The sequence below is a fragment of the Dromiciops gliroides genome, chromosome 2 (assembly GCF_019393635.1).
Source record: "Dromiciops gliroides isolate mDroGli1 chromosome 2, mDroGli1.pri, whole genome shotgun sequence".
NCBI classification, from domain to species: domain Eukaryota; kingdom Metazoa; phylum Chordata; class Mammalia; order Microbiotheria; family Microbiotheriidae; genus Dromiciops; species Dromiciops gliroides.
The window spans coordinates 348,021,423-348,040,559 of NC_057862.1; the positions used below are offsets into that span (position 1 = coordinate 348,021,423).

At 37.1% G+C, this 19,137-nt stretch overlaps 1 protein-coding gene across 5 annotated transcripts in view; it reads left to right on the plus strand.

Moving 5' to 3' along the window:
- Positions 1-12,449, plus strand: part of CPEB4 (cytoplasmic polyadenylation element binding protein 4) — a 100,806-nt gene extending 88,357 nt beyond the window's left edge. For all 5 annotated transcript variants that reach the window (XM_043989900.1, XM_043989899.1, XM_043989897.1 and 2 more), the window contains 5 exons: positions 1,378-1,467; positions 2,279-2,397; positions 4,997-5,111; positions 5,788-5,969; positions 8,010-12,449. In XM_043989900.1, coding sequence (XP_043845835.1) covers positions 1,378-1,467; positions 2,279-2,397; positions 4,997-5,111; positions 5,788-5,969; positions 8,010-8,237 — 734 coding nt within the window. In that variant the 3' untranslated portion in view covers positions 8,238-12,449. The remainder of the gene's footprint in view (positions 1-1,377; positions 1,468-2,278; positions 2,398-4,996; positions 5,112-5,787; positions 5,970-8,009) is intronic.
- The last annotated feature ends 6,688 nt before the right edge of the window (positions 12,450-19,137 follow it).

Consider the following 19,137-nt stretch of genomic DNA (forward strand, 5'->3'; position numbering starts at 1 on the left):
GACAACATGAAACACGACAGTTGTTGCCTTTAAGTGTTTTACAGTTTAATAGAGGCATAAAACATGCAAAACAAATTTAATATAAGACTAGAATATGATTATGGGTCTAAATCAGTCAACAAATGTTAAGTGCCTACTCTATGAAATGGGAGAAAGGATCAATCACTTTCAATGGAGAGAATCTAGGAAGACTTCACAAGGAAGAATGGCACAAACCTTGAAAGAAGGCTTCAGTAAACAGATGATAGGATCATAAATCTAGAGCCGGAAGGGATCTTAGAAGTCTTCTCTATGGAAAGAGTGCATCACAGGAATGGTAACCTATGTAAATGTAGAGAGGTAAGGCTCTCTAGTACCAAATCAGGGAAGAGCTGATAATCTAAAGTGGTTGGAATCTAGAGCATTGAGGGCAGCAGATTGAAATATGATCAAAAAGGAAGATGGGAGCCAAACTGTAGAAAGCCTTGTATTTTATTCTACAAGCAGTATGGAGCTACTTTTTGAAGATGAGAGTACCATGGTCAGACCTGTGTATTGTATCATTTGGGTTTGGTTTGCAACTTTCAATGGAAATGAAGCAATTATATATCTTAAAAATGAGGAATCTTCAAAGTTCACTTCAAAATTTTAGTAAAATTTTAGTTGGAGAATGTTTCCTTTAAGCTTGTGTATGTTCTGTACTCATGTAGAAAACTTCAGAAGGTACTTCTAATGTTGCTTTCACATCTGTCTAAGGGTCAAGCTTGGATAATGTGAACAAGAGCTGCAGTTTCAATTAAGCATAAACGAGTACTGTGATATTATTTTGCCTTTTACCTTCTTTCTCAGCGTGTTGACAACTCAGTATCAATATGTGACAAATGGCAGAATCATTTAAAATAGAATAGAGACATACTGTAGGTAATCTTCTAAAATCCAGTGAGCAAAAATCTATTTTATTACCTTTTGAAAGAGATAAAACCATAAGCTTTACTTTTTTTTTTAAATGAGGCAATTGGGGTTAAGCGACTTGCCCAGGGTCACACAGCTAGTAAGTGTTAAGTGTCTGAGGCTGGATCCGAACTCAGGTAATCCTGACTCCAGGGCCGGTGCTCTATCCACTGTGCCACCTAGCTGCCCCAGCTTTACATTTTGAAGACATTCTCTCTTCATTTTCTGGGCATCCTCCTCCCCTCTCACCACCTACAAATACTCTTTGTTCTCTTACTTTTCCATATCTTTCCAGACTTATCATGGAAGTTCTTCCATGAACTAGCTGGCTCTTCAAATGGGTAACATGGCATAAATGTGGACCACTCAAAATATTTGTCAACATTATTTGAAAGCCTGTTCAGAGATTTCACTATTCTCACACTGCTGTGTTTTGCTTTTGATCAGATGAAATCACAGCCAGTTTTCGTCGTTTTGGCCCTTTGATTGTGGACTGGCCTCATAAAGCAGAAAGCAAATCCTACTTTCCTCCTAAAGGTATTTTTCAAGTTTTGAAATGCTGTATTTTTTTTAGTTTTTAAAAGAATTGTTTAACTGCTAGCATTATAATAGGTGCTTAACTTTTAATAACTCACATTTCTATACTGCTATGAGAATTACAAAGGGTTTTCTTCACAATAACTGTGACGTATGCAGTTCAAATATCATTAGCTACATTTTATAGATGAGGAATCTGAGATTCAGAGAAATTGTGATTTGCTCAGGGTTACACCAGTAACTAAGTTGGTAGAACAGTCTAGAACTCAGTCTAGATTTAAATTTATTGTTCCATCTATCATATCATACTTGCTTCCTCCTAATTGTAAATGTTTCCTGATCAGACTTTGGTTTTTACAATTGTCTCCCAAAAAGTTTCTTCATAGATTTTGAACATAACTTTCATTTTTAGAGGTGCTTCATTATTTGCAAGGGGTAGGGGATACTGTGGATTCATTAGGAAGGTCAGTATATATCAGGTTTCCAATCAAAAGATTTGTCTTAGATATTGTTTTAAGTTTCTTTTTAAAATTTCCCCTCCCTTCCCATGTTCAAGTGTAATCCCTTAATCAGTGTGAATGGATGACATTATTTCTATAGTACTTCAATTTTTTCAAGGAACTTGCACAACAGCTCTATAAGGAATGTAGTACTAGTAGTACCCCCATTTTACATAAGAGGAAACAAAGTCATAGAGATTAAATTCCATCCTCATTTACACTGATAACATAGGTATGATTTATTGATAAGATGTATTATAAATTTGAATCCTGAGAAATGCTGCCAGTCAACTTTTTTTTTCCTTTCTCAGGATATGCATTTTTGCTATTCCAAGATGAAAGCTCTGTTCAGGCTTTGATTGATGCCTGTATTGAAGAAGATGGGAAACTCTATCTTTGTGTGTCCAGCCCCACTATCAAGGATAAGCCAGTAAGTCACATTTCACTGAAACTATAGAATCTGGCTCCAAATAGATACAGGCTTTCTTTGATATATACATATAGACATATATGTGTGTGTATGTGTGTGTGTACATATATCTCTCTCTATATATGTATATATAGAGATATATATGCAGACTTTGAAAAAATTTAACCATTCTAATGTGACCTGTATGATTGATGTGTTTTCAGCTAGAATCCAACCCCAAAATCAAAATAGGTCCTAGTACATTTTAAAATATATTTTATTGATCTATTTTATTTTTACATCGTCTAGATGTCTATTTATATCCCTCCCAGGTAGTTATCTCTTAGGGAAAAAAAAGAAGAAAGAAAGAGAGAAAGAGGAAAAAAAATTCAGTAAAACATGGCAAAACCAGTAGAAAAAATATAATATTATATGGTATTCTTCTCCTTTGTAGGGGGAAGTGTCATCTTATTTCTTCTTTGGGGCAAAACGTTTTTGTTTTTGTTTTAAATAATTTCACAGCATTCATTGTCTGATTTTTTTGGTGGCTGTTGTCCTTTCCATTTACATTGTTTTAGTCATAGTATGGATTACTTTCCTGGCTCTGCTTCCTAGTACATTCTTTAAGAAGTTCTTTTTACAGGCAGCTTCCTTGACTTCAAGATGTCCCTTTCTTATGAATGACTGTAGGAACCTTTTCTCCCTTCCCATGTGCAATTTCCCTTGGTTTTTCTTTATTTCTTCATCTTCTCTTTTTCAGGCTTGATCTGGTTTTGTCTCTAGGGTCATACCACTGGTGAATGGTGTAGCAGGGATTAGAGCCCAGGGCTTGTTCTAAATCCATTGCTCTATATATCTCCTGGATATATAGATTTGGAAACTTTGAAGGTTGCCTTGTTGACTGGCAATTGCTTAGGCTAGAAGACCTCCCAGATTGATTTTATTGGTATTCAAGGTTGTTTTGGAGCCTAGTACGTCACTTTGTCTACTCTGAAATATTACTGACTTGTGGAATATTCAAGGGAAAACCTTAGTAGATATTTGCATGTAGTCTTAAATACCCTATGTTACTACCTCTTGCTTATCCTTTCTATTCTAGAAGAAAATGACTAAACACTAAAAAATAGATAATGAAAATGATAATTTATATTTGACTTTGAACAGTACCAGTTTTACACTGGTACTGCTTTTGCTTAGATAAATAATAAAATTAATTTGCATATACTGGTTGATCAGTGGTTAATCAGGGGATGCCAACCCATATTTGTTTAAAAAGTATTACATATGGGGGCAGCTGGGTGGCTCAGTGGATAGGGAACCGGCCCTGGATTCAGGAGGACCTGAGTTCAAATCCGGCCTCAGACCCTTGACACTTACTGGCTCTGTGACCCTGGGCAAGTCACTTAACCCCAATTGCCCCATTAAAAAAAACAAAAACAAAAAAGTATTACATTTGTATGGGAAAGGGGGTTATGATTTTCATTCCCTTAGTGACAGAATATCACAAGTGATGAGGTAATGAGGATTAAACAAGATATTAACACCTAAACACCTGCTGTTACTTTTATGAGGTGGGAACACTTCTCTGAGTAAGTCAGAGATGGGAACAGTTTGATTGGCTGAGCAAACACATTAGCTACAGGACCATTTCGGGGAAGGGGAATGGAGAAGGGAAAGGGAGGAGAGAATTCCCCTCTCTTCCACTCCTAGCAAGGGATCTTCTCCACAGGCAGCTCTCTATTTGCAGTTTTGAACTCCCCAGAACTTAGGTATTTAAAGCCTTGTAAGGGCATGTCCAGTTTTTGCTCTTCCAATGAGGTGATTCCTTTTGATTCCATCAGAGAAAGAACTTCACAGTTCATAAAGAACTTACCAAGTGTGGCTACAATTTTACAGTTAGTTTAACACCTTGTTACCACATTAAAACCTCATCATCCGTGATTAAATTCTGTGATTGCCTCTACTGAGTTAGGGGGATCATCATCTAACCCCCAGCTTACGTCTCTGGACAGTTATTTCATGAATGATGAATGAATGAATGAATCATAGACCTAGAGCTGGAAAGGACCTCAGAGACCATCTAGTCCAATTCCTTCATTCTACTGATGAGGGAGGTTAAGTAACTTGCTGGGAGGTCACACAGGTAGGAATATAATATGAGCTAGAATTTTTATGAGTGTTAGTGTTTACAAAGCACTTCATGTTTATCTCTTTTGATCCTCATAACAACCCAGTGAGAGGGAAGTGCAATTATTATCTCCATTTTACAAAGTAATTGAGGCTCAGAGAGCTTAAGCACTTGGTTTAGGTCATACAACTATGTTTGTATGTCTGAGGCAGGAGTTAAACTTGGGTTTTCTTGACTCGAAGTCTTGCATTCCATCCACTAACTCAGACTGCCTCAGAAGCAGCATCTGTGGAATTCTTGAACACAAGTTCTCTAGAGGAATCTGAATATTGGTTCCTGTGCATATCAAATAAATAACCATGAAGAAAAGCTTTGGATTTGCAAATTAGGGAATAGATATTTTAGATATGAAATGTTTATAATTTAAAAAATACAATTCTTGTCAACAAATCTGTGTTAGAAATGATAAATTCTTGTTTTGTCAACTTCCAGGTACAGATACGGCCTTGGAATCTCAGTGATAGTGATTTTGTGATGGATGGTTCTCAGCCTCTTGACCCACGAAAAACCATTTTTGTCGGTGGTGTTCCTCGACCATTACGAGCTGGTATGCTTAAAAGAATAACATGTTTTAGAAGAGTATGTGTAACATAAAGTAACTGCTTAAAAAAACCTTCAAGATGAGCAGATTATATTTAATGTTTAGCATTTGTGTTATTTTCACTAGTCAAAACAATAGCTATTTATTGAATTCTGAATGACAGGGTTCAGAGCAGCATTCCAGACTTATGGAGTATTAATTATAGTATGAACAAAACCTGTCTTCAGGAAACTTGGAATTTAATAGAGAAGTATATAAAAAACAGGATTTTAATTACAAAATTATAAAATATAATTGAAGAAAAGGTACATTGTTTTTGATGTGCACTGCAAATTTAGCAAATAGTGCTGGATTGGAGGTAGATAAATATGGCCATAAAATTTTCCACTTTTTAGGAATACCTGACAAGATTCTAACCAATGAAAGCCTTTGTGCTTTCCATCACTTGTGGGTGTTTTAAGACTCCTGTGTTCCTTAAGGTACTTCATACCTTAGTATCATTCAAATAAGTAATTAAAGAAAATAATTAATTTAACGTTGGTAGGTAGCACTGATACTAATGAAGAGACGATAGCACACAAATAAACATAAAACATTTTCTAAGATATTCTTTGTGCCAAACTAGGCTTTGTGAGGCATAAACATGTTTTCTTAAATGCCTTTATTCTGCTTTCTGATTTAGTGGAGCTTGCAATGATAATGGATCGACTTTATGGAGGTGTATGCTATGCTGGTATTGACACTGATCCTGAACTGAAGTATCCAAAAGGAGCTGGGCGGGTTGCATTTTCGAATCAACAGAGTTACATAGCTGCTATCAGTGCGCGCTTTGTCCAGCTGCAGCATGGGGAGATTGATAAACGGGTAAGAGCTAAAGCATACTTTGAATTGTGTGTATTACAAATGGTTTCTCTCTCAATGTATCACTGTAGAGATTTGATCCTGATAAATTGGCAGGCGACACTTGTGGTATGCATATACACACCTATTCCATAATATTTAATATTTCATGGAACTTGCTAAATATTTCTCAAAATGTTTTCTCTTCTACCTTCCCCAGTTAGCCTAACCAGGCCTAATTAAAATTAATTGAAAAGTCAAGCTATGCTTTTCTAAGATATTTTAAAAGGCATTTTCTTTTCTACTAGTATACTTACCACTTTTATCTACAACATTCAACTGTGTTTGGTTTGTCACTTTCAGGGTTTATGGCAATGAAGAACAGTCTGGTTGGGTCCATGTAATTATTATTGTTGTTTATTAGATAAACATAGTACCATCACCTTCATTAGAGAGGGCAGTTAGGTTTCTTCCAATGAATAAATCCTACTTTCTGATCCACTTGAGGCAAGGTAGTAGCTTCCTTATAACATACATAATACCTCTATTTTCACAATACTGAAGTCTTTGGAAACCCATGCATTATTGCAGTTTTTATTTTTATATTTTTGATGAATAATCTATTTTCTAAATAAAGGAGAAATAATAATTTAATGTCACAGTTGTGGCATATGTCTTTTTTTCCCCTTCCCTGTGACCTTATATCAGTTCATGTTTTTTGAGTCTCCTAATTATCATTTGAGAAGTTAAGCAATACCTTACTGTAACTTCCCTTCCCTACAGTGTCCTCCTTCCTTTCCTGTCTCTTGTCTCCTTCCCCTCTTCCTCTTTCCCCTTCCTTATCCTTAGAGATAAGATAGCTTACCTCTCTGGCAGGTCTAGTTGGTAAAGTAATAGCTAGAATATATTTGTCCCTTAAGAGGCTCTGATGAGGGGTTTGGCCTATGCACAATGTATTGGGTCTACTTTCAGGCATCCACATCTCACTTTTAGGCTCAAATCCAGACAGCATTCCATGTTAGAACTAAAAGTCATTGTGCTCAGATGTTAGTCCACAGGGAAAGTTGATCCATGCTCACATGAACATTTTTCTGTATCTTTTTTTTTTGGTGGTTTAAATGTAATTAAGGTGAGTTGCACCTTATAACAAATTAGCAGCAGAACTTTTGCTAAAATGTATATGCTTGTGCTTCCTGATGAAGTTTATACAAAACACAGACCACTGATAGATTTATTTGTTTGGGAGCTTCACAAGTAACAATAAAAATCCCCGTTCATTGCTTCAAATCAAATGTCTTTATTTTTATAAACCTAGCTCAAATAGGTTTAATTGGCATTTTTCTGATTTAATAGCTAGCTTTGCTCTGTGATCCCTGATGAAGTCATGTCATCTTTTGCAAATATTTACTAATTGACAACAGAAATGTGAGGTTGATCATTTGCTACTTTGTTGTTGGGTTGTTTCAGTCATGTCCAACTCTTTGTGACCACTTTTGGGGTTTTCTTGGCAAAGGTGGTGGAGTAGTTTGCCTTTCCTTCTCTAGTTCATTTACAGAAGAGGAACTGAGGTAAACAGGGTTAAGTGACGTGCCCAGTCACCCAACCTAGTAAGTATCTGAGACAAGTCTTCATGATTCTGAGTCCAATGCTCTATCTATCCACTGTGCCACCTAGCTGCCCTTGGCAGGGTGAAGGGGTGGGGTGGGGGTGGAATCAGGAAGACTCTTCATGGGTTCAAATCTGGCCTCAGACACTTACTAGCCGGGTGATCCTGGGCAAGCCACTTAACCCTGTTTGCCTTAGTTCTTCATCTGTAAAATGAACTGGAGAAGGAAATGTAAGTCACTCCAGTATCTTTGCCAAGAAAACCCCAAATGGGGTCACACAGAGACTGAAACAGCTAAACAGCAGCATTCTCTACTTTGGGAAATAGAACTCTTGACCTTTTGTTTGTAGTCACCTTGAGACAAATTCATTTTGACAAGTGATATAAACTGATATGCATGGTAAACTATTGCATTATGCTGTCACTGAAAAATACACTTTTTTTTTTCTTGATTGCAGGTGGAAGTTAAGCCATATGTCTTGGATGATCAGCTGTGTGATGAATGTCAGGGGGCTCGTTGTGGGGGGAAATTTGCTCCATTTTTCTGTGCTAATGTTACCTGTCTACAGTATTACTGTGAATATTGCTGGGCTGCTATCCATTCTCGAGCTGGCAGGGAATTCCACAAGCCCCTGGTGAAGGAAGGCGGAGATCGTCCTAGACATATTTCATTCCGCTGGAACTAAGTGATTCCTGCAGTACTTATTTGCAGGCCTCAAAATAAGTGCACTCTTCTGTTGATCCAGACCCCTTCCCCTTCCCCATCAAAATAGCATGTCCTTTTGTAGTAGGCTGTAACTTAACAATAGTATAATGAAAAGAATGACCTATAATATAGGTATTTTGTAGATTCTTGTGTCATTGAAAACTGTATTGAACTCCTTTTCGTATCGATATCATGTTGCACGGAAGTTTTATTCTCTTGTTTTTGCCAAACCAAGAGGATCTAAACCTCGTGCAACATTTTCTTAGAGGAGAGAGAGAAATATTAAAAAGAGAAATGAAACAATAGAGTATTTTGGTTTTTTAATTAAATTATTGTTAATAATATAACATATAAGAATACTTTTATTAAAATAACCATGCAACAATAACACTATCAGTCTATTCTGACACTTTTTCCCCAGGGAAGTGCTTTTTGCCTTTTCCTTTTATGCTTTTTTCCCCTCTTTTTTTTTTTTTTTTTAAATCTTAACAGCAATGGAAGAAGGTAACAATTACCTTTTAACAGGAAAGAGCATGGTAAAGTGATACAAATGCATGAGCAAGGTTGAAGCAGCATTATAATTAATGTTATAAGGGTTTGGAGGCTGAATATAATTTTGTTGTGCCTCTGAGTTACAACCACATCAAAAAAAAATAGTAAAGTAGGCAGAGCTAGATATATTTCCATCGAAACACTTTAAAAAGCTTCGAATGTAAAAAAAAAAAAATTGGGTCAAGTTACTACTGAGGGGGGAGTGCACTTATTTATTTTTAAGCTAAATTATCTGGTTACAGCCCCAGGAATCCTACCAAAGCTAGAATCACGGACAACTAGTGGAAAGACTAGCATTTCCTCTCCCGACGAACAAATGTATAGATTTTATTTTTGATGTTATATATAACTCTATATCCTAATTTACTAACATTCATCAGGTGCCAGCCTTTGATCTCCATTTTGACATGAAGAAAAAAAAAGACAAAAAATAAAACCTAGAGATACCTCAAGGATATCGGTCTGAGTTTGCGCTACAGTTGATTGCACTGAATAGCAGAAACTCAGAAAAAAAATTAATACCACCATAGAAATTGGCTGCTGATTGGCTTACTCTTAGATGTAAAGTCACTTTGAATATCCTGTAATGTAGTTGTGACATAGAAGATGAATATGAAAAAAGCTAAGTAGTTGCAAAATGTTTTGCACTGTTTGAGCTCAACAATAGCTGTGTAAATCTGTGCAAAAGTACATGTCTATCTTTACTCTTCCTATAGAATAAATAACAGTAAAATTTCAGAACTTAGCATGAGACATAGTCACAATGTTTGAAGTGCCAACTTCATTGAGTAATGCATGCTTTATTATAAATAAATTCTAGCTTGGAAAGGCATTATAACATGTTGAACAGTATGCTTCAAGGGGTATGCTTAAAATAGTCTCTTGAAGCTCTGGTAGTGAGATTAACTTTTATTTGAATTGACATTTTCTTACTAATGCCCTGTTCATCATTAAAAGGATCGTTCAGCAGTGTGTGATACATAGAAAAAATTGGACGGCAATCTTGCTAGCTGTGCTACCTAAAAGTACCATCTTAGACATTTAAAAACCAAAGACTTGCTTCAGCACTGCTGTGGAAACACCTGGTCTGTGACCCCCTTCCCTCTCCCCCCAACCCCACCCAATTATCTTTCTGAGAAGCAGTCGTTTCTTTTTTCTTTTTTTTTTTTTTCCAGTACAGGCTTTAATGAACTATACCTGTTAATTTCCAAAGGTCAAAATGGAGACATTTGCTGTCTTAAGTAGTCAAGTATAGAAAGGGAGCTGCTTTTAGTGAAATCCCTGAAAATATGGACAGCTGTAATGCAAATGGAGGGTGCTCTTATTGTAGATTGTCAGGGACTTTTCCTTTTTCTCCTGAACTACATAATTATAGGTTGGTCATTTACCTTTTTTTTTTCTTTCTTTTCCTTAATGCTTGTAGGTGGCTTGGGGTGTGCTACTGTGCTGTTCCTACTCAGTAAACAGGTGTGATGAGTTAACATTACAAGAGATAACACTGTTTGAGAACTAGCTTTGAATAATAATTTTCCCTTTGTACATGACCTGCTGAATTTCGGTACAGTGTTTTTGTAGCTAACTTATTTTGTCATGCACATAATGTATATTTGTTATGCACTACTTTTGTATATCTTGTTTTTCCAACAGTGAGCATTTTTAGGCACACTTTTCACTGACGGGATATCTCTTTATGCAATACCTCAATTTTTCATATTGCAAAGAGTAGCTTTTTGTACTTTTATTACTGAGAGATCTTCATATACTTCATTTTTTAATATAAATAATTTTAATAAATTTTATTTTCTTATATTCTGCTTTTTATACATTTCAGTGCTCTGCATACATTTGGAATTATGGATGTTGTGCACTGGCAATGCTATTTTAGAATCTGCAGAGAAGAGAAAGCATGTTGCTTAAACATCCTAGCCCAGCACCAGCTATCTGGTGTACATATAATTTAAGAAATAGTATATGTAAAGTTACGAATTAAAGGAAAAAAAAGCATGAAAGTGACAGATAACACTGTAGTTCCTCGAAAATTAAATGCATAAGTGTAGGGTAGAAATTTAAAGTAACATCAAAATTGTCTACAGCTTCTTACTAAGTTTTTTAAATTATACACAATGCAGACGTTTTTGGTGAATGTTTAGCCATTTTTAATATTAACAAATTGATGTTCGGTGTTTGATTCAGAGATGTCTGCTCTTTTAAATTATATTTAAGAAAAACTGAGCCTACCATGTGGTAGGTATGTAATGTTAGTATGCATGACTAATGTAAGAAATTGTTATTCTACTAATATCCACTTGTGGTGATTGTGTGACAAGCGTGTTTGCAGATTATTTGGTTACACTTCAATTTACAGGGCATAAACAATTCTATCTATTACTCTGGACTTTAGCGGTGACATGTCCTTCAGATTACATGGGATTGTAGTTGGGAGTTACCATGTAACTCAAAACATAATTAACATGTAATTAGTTTACAGATCTTAGGGTATCACTTCAATTTCCCAAGCATGTAGTTCTAGCGCACTAGCATGGCACCAGCCATGTATTTACAATGTAGTTACAGAGTAATTACATGGTTATTTTTGCAATGTAAAATAAAGTGTTTCTGATTATTTTCTATGTAAAGGAACCCTCTCCCTGTCCCTCTGACCCCATGCTTTGGTATAGTATATATACTTCTCCATACACAGACCTCTGCAGAATGCAAAATAAAACTTGCAGTGAATGAATTTAGCATTTTCTAAGAGTGCTGTTGGAAAGACTTGATAATTCACCCCTTTTGTTTTGAAGAGTTGAACCTTCTGTTAAAAGGTGATTTAAAACTTGAATGTGATGAATTGTGGCAAGTTAACTTCAAGTTGTTATGTGCAATACTTATTTCAGACTTTTGAAAGATCTTTGCAGTGTACTTCTTTGTTTTTAATTGCAGACATTTAAAAATGTCATTTTCTACTGTTATAGTAATCCTCTTTCTTGCTGGTGTTTCTAAAGAAAAGAATCAGAAATCAATCTTTCTACTAATGTAAATTTGAGATTATTTTTAAAAATGGAATAAAAGAGGTTTTGGTCATTTGCTTTATTTTATTATCTTATTTTCAAGCTACTGTGATTGATAGCATTGTAAGAATTGGGACAATATTGTATTCAACTGTTTTATTTTTTATATTTTTAAATTTTAAAGTATAATTAGTTTTTATAATTTTCATCAGATTTTTGTTATATTTTTTGGAAGTGAAACTTTTAGCAAGTGGGTGTCTAGTTTTTACTAATCCCTGATGTTTTTTTCCAATGTATTGCTCATATTATCAGAAGGAAAAGTTATTTAAGTATGTCAGTTAATTGTACTACTTGGCTGAATTTCCATATAGTTTTTACTGTGTATGGGGAGGTTGTAGTATTTATTATAGCATTTTAAATAAGGGTAATTCATTTTTTATTAAAGTCATTTTCACGTTAAGTTCATATTTTTGTATGTTCTACTCTAAGTTATATAACACAGTTCCTTTTTTTAAAGAGTTCATTTGTTGAAGTGCTAGTGGAAATTAATGTTATTAAATAGTTTGCAAATGACTATTTATACCAGTATGCATATAATTTTTAAATATTTGTAATGTGAGATGTTGAATGAATAAAACTTTTAACTCAAATGTCTTTTTTAGACACTTGTTTATTTTGCTCACATGAATACATTGTGCTCCCACAGAATTGAGCATGGCTTTGGAGAAGGATATTAGAAAGGTTCCATGTGGACTTGTCAGCACCCCTCTGACACAAAGGAATCTTTTACCTTATTACAAATGGCTGTCAGACACAGTACATGAATGTTATAGCCAGGGGATGTTGTATCAATTTGGCATTCAAGAAAATTGAGCTCTTTTATTGATGCCTGAAACACTGTGATTTGGGATTAAACTTCCCCTCCCTCCTCCCCCTCCCCCATTTACATTTGGCACTCTATCAGTCATTTTATACTTGAGAAGGTCGTTGGTGTTTAAGTCAGCCCTAAATAGAGCAACCCACCTTATGTTAGCTAACAGAAAATATAAGGTACAGTGGGTTATTTTAAAAGTGAAAGTCATTGGAATGAGTGGAGTATCTATAAAATTCAGCTTTGTGATGTTGTCACTGAAGAGGCTCTACTGTTTGCTCTGATTCTTAGAAATTCTGCCTCCATATTCCCAAGTCCCTGCCTAAAACCAATGCTGCCATCACTCAGATCTAAACCAAGACTCTGTCTCTTCAACACACAAGTTAAAGTTGTTATCTTACTATTCCAGGACTAATCTATACTCTAGCATAATAATCTTGATCTTATACAAATAATATGACCTCAGTTTCCTCATCTGTAAACCAAGAGTGTTGAACTTACTACATAAAAGTCATTTTCAGTTCTAAATCCTTTGTATAACAATAGTTTCTGTTAAAAGACCAAGAGTTTGGCATTTAATTCAAGACCTTATAATTAAGCATACTGTCCCAGAATACATTATTTAATAGAATTTCTAATAACAATTTGTTCTCAAAGATTAAAATTGAAAAAAATTCTTCTTCTCCTAGTATGTAGATCATAGCACTGTTAAGACAATAATAATGCCTTTAGGGTAAGGGGACAGAGTTTTCTTTCATTCTACTTAGATCTGAACCACATATTGCTAGCAATTACACTTCATCAAAGGGATGGGGGCAGCTAGGTGCTACAGTGGATAGAGCACTGGTCCTGGAGTCCGGAGAACCTGAGTTTAAATCTCACTTCAGACAGTTATTAGCTATGTGACACTGGCAAGTCATTTAACCCCAATTGCCTTAGACATCTCCAGTCATCCTGATCCACTGGACCCAGATGGCTCTGGAGGAGGGAGTGAGGCTGGTGACTTTGCACAGCCCTGCCTCACTTAAATCAAATCCACTGCAAGTCATGACATCACCCTGATGTCATGGTCCTCTTTAAGAACAAAGGACAAACAACAGGAAAGGAAGGTTGCCCCCAATATAGGAGTAAGCATGAGGGTGTTTAGGTCTACCTGAACAATTCGATCAGCCCCAACAGTTCTACTAGGCCTGACATTATCTCCCCTTTCAGTAATGCAATGAGTGTGGCTATCTGATAGAAACAGATAGCAGGGCCAAACTTCTACTGTGATTGGATAGAAACCAGTGTGAAACCAATGAAGCTTCATGTCATTTACCATTTCATAGGCCGTGTGATACAATGAAAATAATGCTGAGTTTGGAGCTTGGTGATCTGGGTTCAAGTCTTGTCTTTTGTACTTCCTGGGTGACCGTGGGCAAGTCACTGAATCTCTCTGGGCCTCAGTTCTTCCCCTGTAAAATAAGAGGTTTGGACTAGATGGATTCTGAGGTCATTTCCAGTTCTAAATCTATGATCCTAAGTTGTGGTTAGCTTTCTGAAATGGTTTTGACTTGATTTTAAGCCATCTGAGGAAAGCAATAGGAAACCATCTCTTCCTGCTTTGACATGCCCAACATATAAGGACTGTATGCTGGTTTCGAAAGTACTATAGGTATAGAACTCAATGGGTTTGAAAATTGCCACTTTTTGTAATTTCAGGAATATGATGTGTCAAATATAATGCTAATATCCATTAGTGTAATATCACTGGTGCCTAAAATCTAGGGCATTAGTACAGTAAAGAATTATGCTATTTTGTTATTTATGGGTAGGTCTGCCCCCAAATTATAGCAGAAAGATAACTACTCATTTTTAATCTTCGTTTAATTCAATTCATTAGTCTAATATTCTGTGGAAGATAATTAAGCTAGATGCTATTATGACACAGGGCCTACTCACAGAGAGTTTACCTCTCCAGTGAAAGGACTGGTGCAAAAATAGCTATGGTATTGGGGAGAGTGATGTAAATATGAAGAGCTGTTTAATGGGGGAGAAAACATACAAACTACTACGTACAAACAAGCTATATGAAAAATAAATTGGAGATAAGAGAGGGAAGGTGCTAGAATTAAGAGAACTCTGGAAAAGATTTTAAGAGAATGAGAAGCCAGGAAGAAGAGATGAGGAACAATAGAATTCTTGGCATTGGAAGATAGCAAGTAAAAATATCTGGAGTTGGAAAATAGAATGTCTTGTTTGAGGAATGTCAAGGAAGCCAGTGTCCCTGGATCACAAAGTACATGGTGAGATGTAAGGTGTAAGAAGATGAGAAAGGTGGTGATGGTGAGGAGTAGCAGGTTATGCAGGGCTTTGAACGCCAGAAGATTTTATATTCAAATTCTAGAGAAGTTAGAGAACTACTAGACTATGGAGTAGGGGAGGGAGGTAACATGGTCAGATCTGCACTTTTGGAAGATTAAGTTGACAGCTGATTGCGGGATTATCTGGAGTGAGAAACAGTTGTAGCAGGGAGGCCAACCAGCAGGCCATTTCATTGTAGGGTAATGAGAGTCTGCAGCAAGCTGGTGGTAGTGTCAGAGGAGAAAAGGTGACCTGTATGAGAGAGATTACTGTGGTAAAATTGACTGCAACAAATCAAATATGGGGAGGGGGGAGAGTGAGGCATCAAGGATGACATCTAAGTTCGGAGCCTGGATGCCTGACAGGATGGTGGTATCCATAACAGTGATAAGGAAGTTAGGGAAAGGGGAAGGCTTGGGAGGAAAGATATTAAATTCCATTTCGGATTCACATTGAGTTTGAAATGTCTACTGGATATCTGGTTTGGGATATCCAGTAGGCAGCTGGAGATGGGAGTTTAGATGTCAGCAGAGAGGGCTGGATAAGTAGATTTGAGAATCTCCAGCGTAGGATAATTGAATCGATGGCAACTGATGAGATCACTAAGTGAAGCACTAGAAGGAGAGAAGAGTCGTTAGGGGACACCCATGGTTAGTGGGCATGACCTAGATGAAGATCCTGCAAAGAGTGAGGAGTGGTCAAGTAGGGAGAAGGAGAACCAGGAAGAGAATAGTGTCAAGAAAACCTAGAGAGAAAATATCAAGGAGAAAAGGGTGATCAACAGCATCCCCAGATGCAGAGAGGATCAGAAAGATGCAGATAAAGGAAAAGCCATTAGATTTGTCACCTTTAGAGATCTTTAGTAACTTTAAAGAGGGTGGTTTGGGCTGAATGATATGAGCAGAAGCTAAACTGTATGTAGTTAAGAAGTGAGAAGAGAGTAAGCAGGGGGATTTATTGTAGATGGTTAATGAAAGTTCTCAGCTGGGAGGGTGGAGGGAAGAGGAGCTATGGGAATTTTGAGAAGGAATGCAAAGGTTTAGAAATGTTGTTGTGGTGAGTAGGATAGTAAGTCAATTAGGGAGGTGTAGAAGGATTGCCTTGCAGCAGTGAGGACCCAGCTGAGGTTATAGAACTTAAATTTATAGTGGAGCGAGTTTGGGGGTTTTCTCCAACTTTGTTCAGTAGTGTGTGCGAAAAAAGTATAGGCATAGAATGATGAGTATGATCCAGGGCTGAAGTTTGGCAGAGCAAAATCAGCAATAGGATAAGGGGGAAAGAGGTTCAAGATAAAAGACCACCGAAGAATTGAATTGATTGACTAAGGGCTCAAGTTAGGGAAGGGAGGAGTGCGTAGCCAGTGTAGTGGTAATGTCCTGGGAAAGAACTAAGGAATCAAGGGCCTGGATGTCACAGTATGAAGAACAGGATCTGAGGTTACAGGGTAGAGGGAGAGGTAAAATGACAACAAATTGTGATTAGATAAAGGAATTCTAGCATTCATAAACATAGAAAGTAGAGCATTTGTGAGTGACGCCAAGATCAAGAGTATCAATAAGCAAGTTGTATTGGGTGAGGAGATAAGGTTGTTTGAGGGAGTACCAGTATGTATGATCAAGTCCCCTATAATGTTTTTGTTTTGTTTTGTTTTTTAGTAAGGCAATTGGGGTTAAGTGACTTGCCCAGGGTCACACAGCTAGTAAGTGTTAAGTGTCTGAGGCCGGATTTGAACTCATGTACTCCTGAATCCAGGGCCAGTGCTCTATCCACTGCACCATCTAGCTGCCCCAAAGTCTCCTATAATGAGGAAAAGAGTTGGGAAGGCTAGAAAGACTGTAAATTCATTGAGGAAAGGGGGAATTCTATAGAAAATAGGTACCAGAATTTTGATGGGGTAGTATTTATGGATTGAGTGACCCTCAAAGGAAGAGAGGATACTGAGTAATAGAAGTACAGAAAGGGCCTGGAAATAAAGAGCAAGGAGCATTCCAATTTCTCAACATCTACAATCCAGTGGGGGGGGGGGTGCAGTAAGTGAAAGTGAACCAGTACTGAAAGGGTGGCCAGAGAGGCTGTATCATCAGGAGGGAGTCAGGTTTCAGTGAGAGACAGGAAGGAAAGAGTGAGAAAGGAAAAGATTTAAGATGAAATTAAGTTTGTTATCTCCAGAGCATGTTGAGTTGAGGGGGTGGTGGTGGGAATAATGAAATAAGCAATGGGGGATAGAGAAAGGGGTTTGTATAAAGACAGCTGAGGAATTCATAAGCACTGAGATGGGAGGGTATGACTTGATGGGAGTTTGTTAATCATTGCCAAATGAATTCAAGAGGTTTCTTATTATTACTAGGGGTTTACCCTCTGGCCAGTGTCTTCTTAGGGGTGTTAGGAAGTTCAGGCAAAGGGACTGGTTAGGGAAATGATGGAATACCATTTTTCTCCTATCCTCGCAGGCCAAGAGATAGATGAAGAGAGCGGCAAGGAATGGAATCTCTCTCCCCTACAGGCAGAAAAGGTCCCCTGCAAGGCAGAAGAGGTTAGCCCAGGAGACAAGCACAGGATGGACTGCCAGTCCTCATTGATCCCTCACTGGTGGGAAGAGGCCAGGTCAAGAGAATGGCACACAGTGGCATGACATCTTTTTCATCCCTTGAAGGCAGGTAGAGAATCCTGTCCAATGAGGAGGAGGTCATCCCAGAGGACTGGTGTACAGTGAAGTGGCTGTGTCCATGTGCCTGTGTGTTTGTAGGTGTGCATATATGTTATTCTGATCCTCTGAAGGCAGGAAGGGATCCCTGCAATCAAGAAGAGGTCAGCTCAAGGGACTAGCACTCAGTAAGTTGGCATCTCTCATCTAGAGGGAAGAGGGCAGGTAAGGAAACTGGCATGAGACAGAATGCAATGGAATGATGTCTCTCTGATCTCCTCTAAACAGGACATTGCAGACAGCTGCTTAATATATGATTTTGGAAACAATAAGCAAATGAACTTGTCCCTACCTCCTACCTCTATAATGATTTTCAATGCTTTTCTCTTCAAAGCTGCTTTATTTCACATTTTCTCCCTGCCTGCAAAACTCTACTGAAGATATCTCTATATAATCTAACCCAAATTTTATCACTGGAATTCCTCAGCATGTAAATATGTAGTTTAGATTTCGCCAGTATAAATTGCAAAGTTTCTTGGAGAAAGTGTTTTTATCTCCTTCATTGACTTTGATTTCTTCTCCAGTAAACTGGAACTACTTGAGGAAAGACCTTATTTTTTATTCTTCTGCCTACCCATAGTGCCTAGTTTATACTAAGCACATATTTTTTTACTCTATGCATATATATTATGCTACCTACTATACATACTATGCACATATACACTTTAATTGAAGTGAAATTATAATTTTGCCTTAGGCTTCTTAGAAAAATCTGAATTTTATGAGATCTTAGGATTTTTAACTGGGACCTTAAAGATCACCTTGAACCCCTTAATTTTTACAGACATCAAACTGAGGCCCTGAGGACTGAAGTCAACAAGCATTTTAAGGACTTACTAAGCACTGTGTTAAGTAAGTTCTGGGGATACACAGAAAAGTAAAAGACAGTCCCTGCCCTCCTGGAGTTCACTGTGTAATGGGGAGAGACACATACAAATAGCTATGTAAAAACAAGCTATATTCAGCGCAAATTGGAGATAATTTTAGAGGGAAGACATTAAAGTCAAGGAAAGGCCTTTTGCAGAAGATGGAATGTTAGCTGAAACTTTAAGGAAGCCAGGAGGAGAAGATAAAGAGGGAGAGAGTTCCAAAGGGGTGTTCTGACTCTGGAACTGAATGGTATTTTAAATCACAATCCTCCTGTAAAACTAATTATCACCAGCTATCCAGAAGGTTTTCACCATTTCAGTGTTATAATTATGATCAGAGAAATACATTGCTTGTCTACATTAAGTTAAAAAATGAATAACAGTCTCCAGACTGCTATAGCAACAGTGTGATTTCTTCTTGTATCTCTAAATCAGCTTATGGGCAAGTTTATAGAAAACTTGGGGTTGGGGTGGGGGAGGGTATAGAGAGGGAAAAGATCACAGAGATGTGCAATGGCGACTTCAGCTTTAGC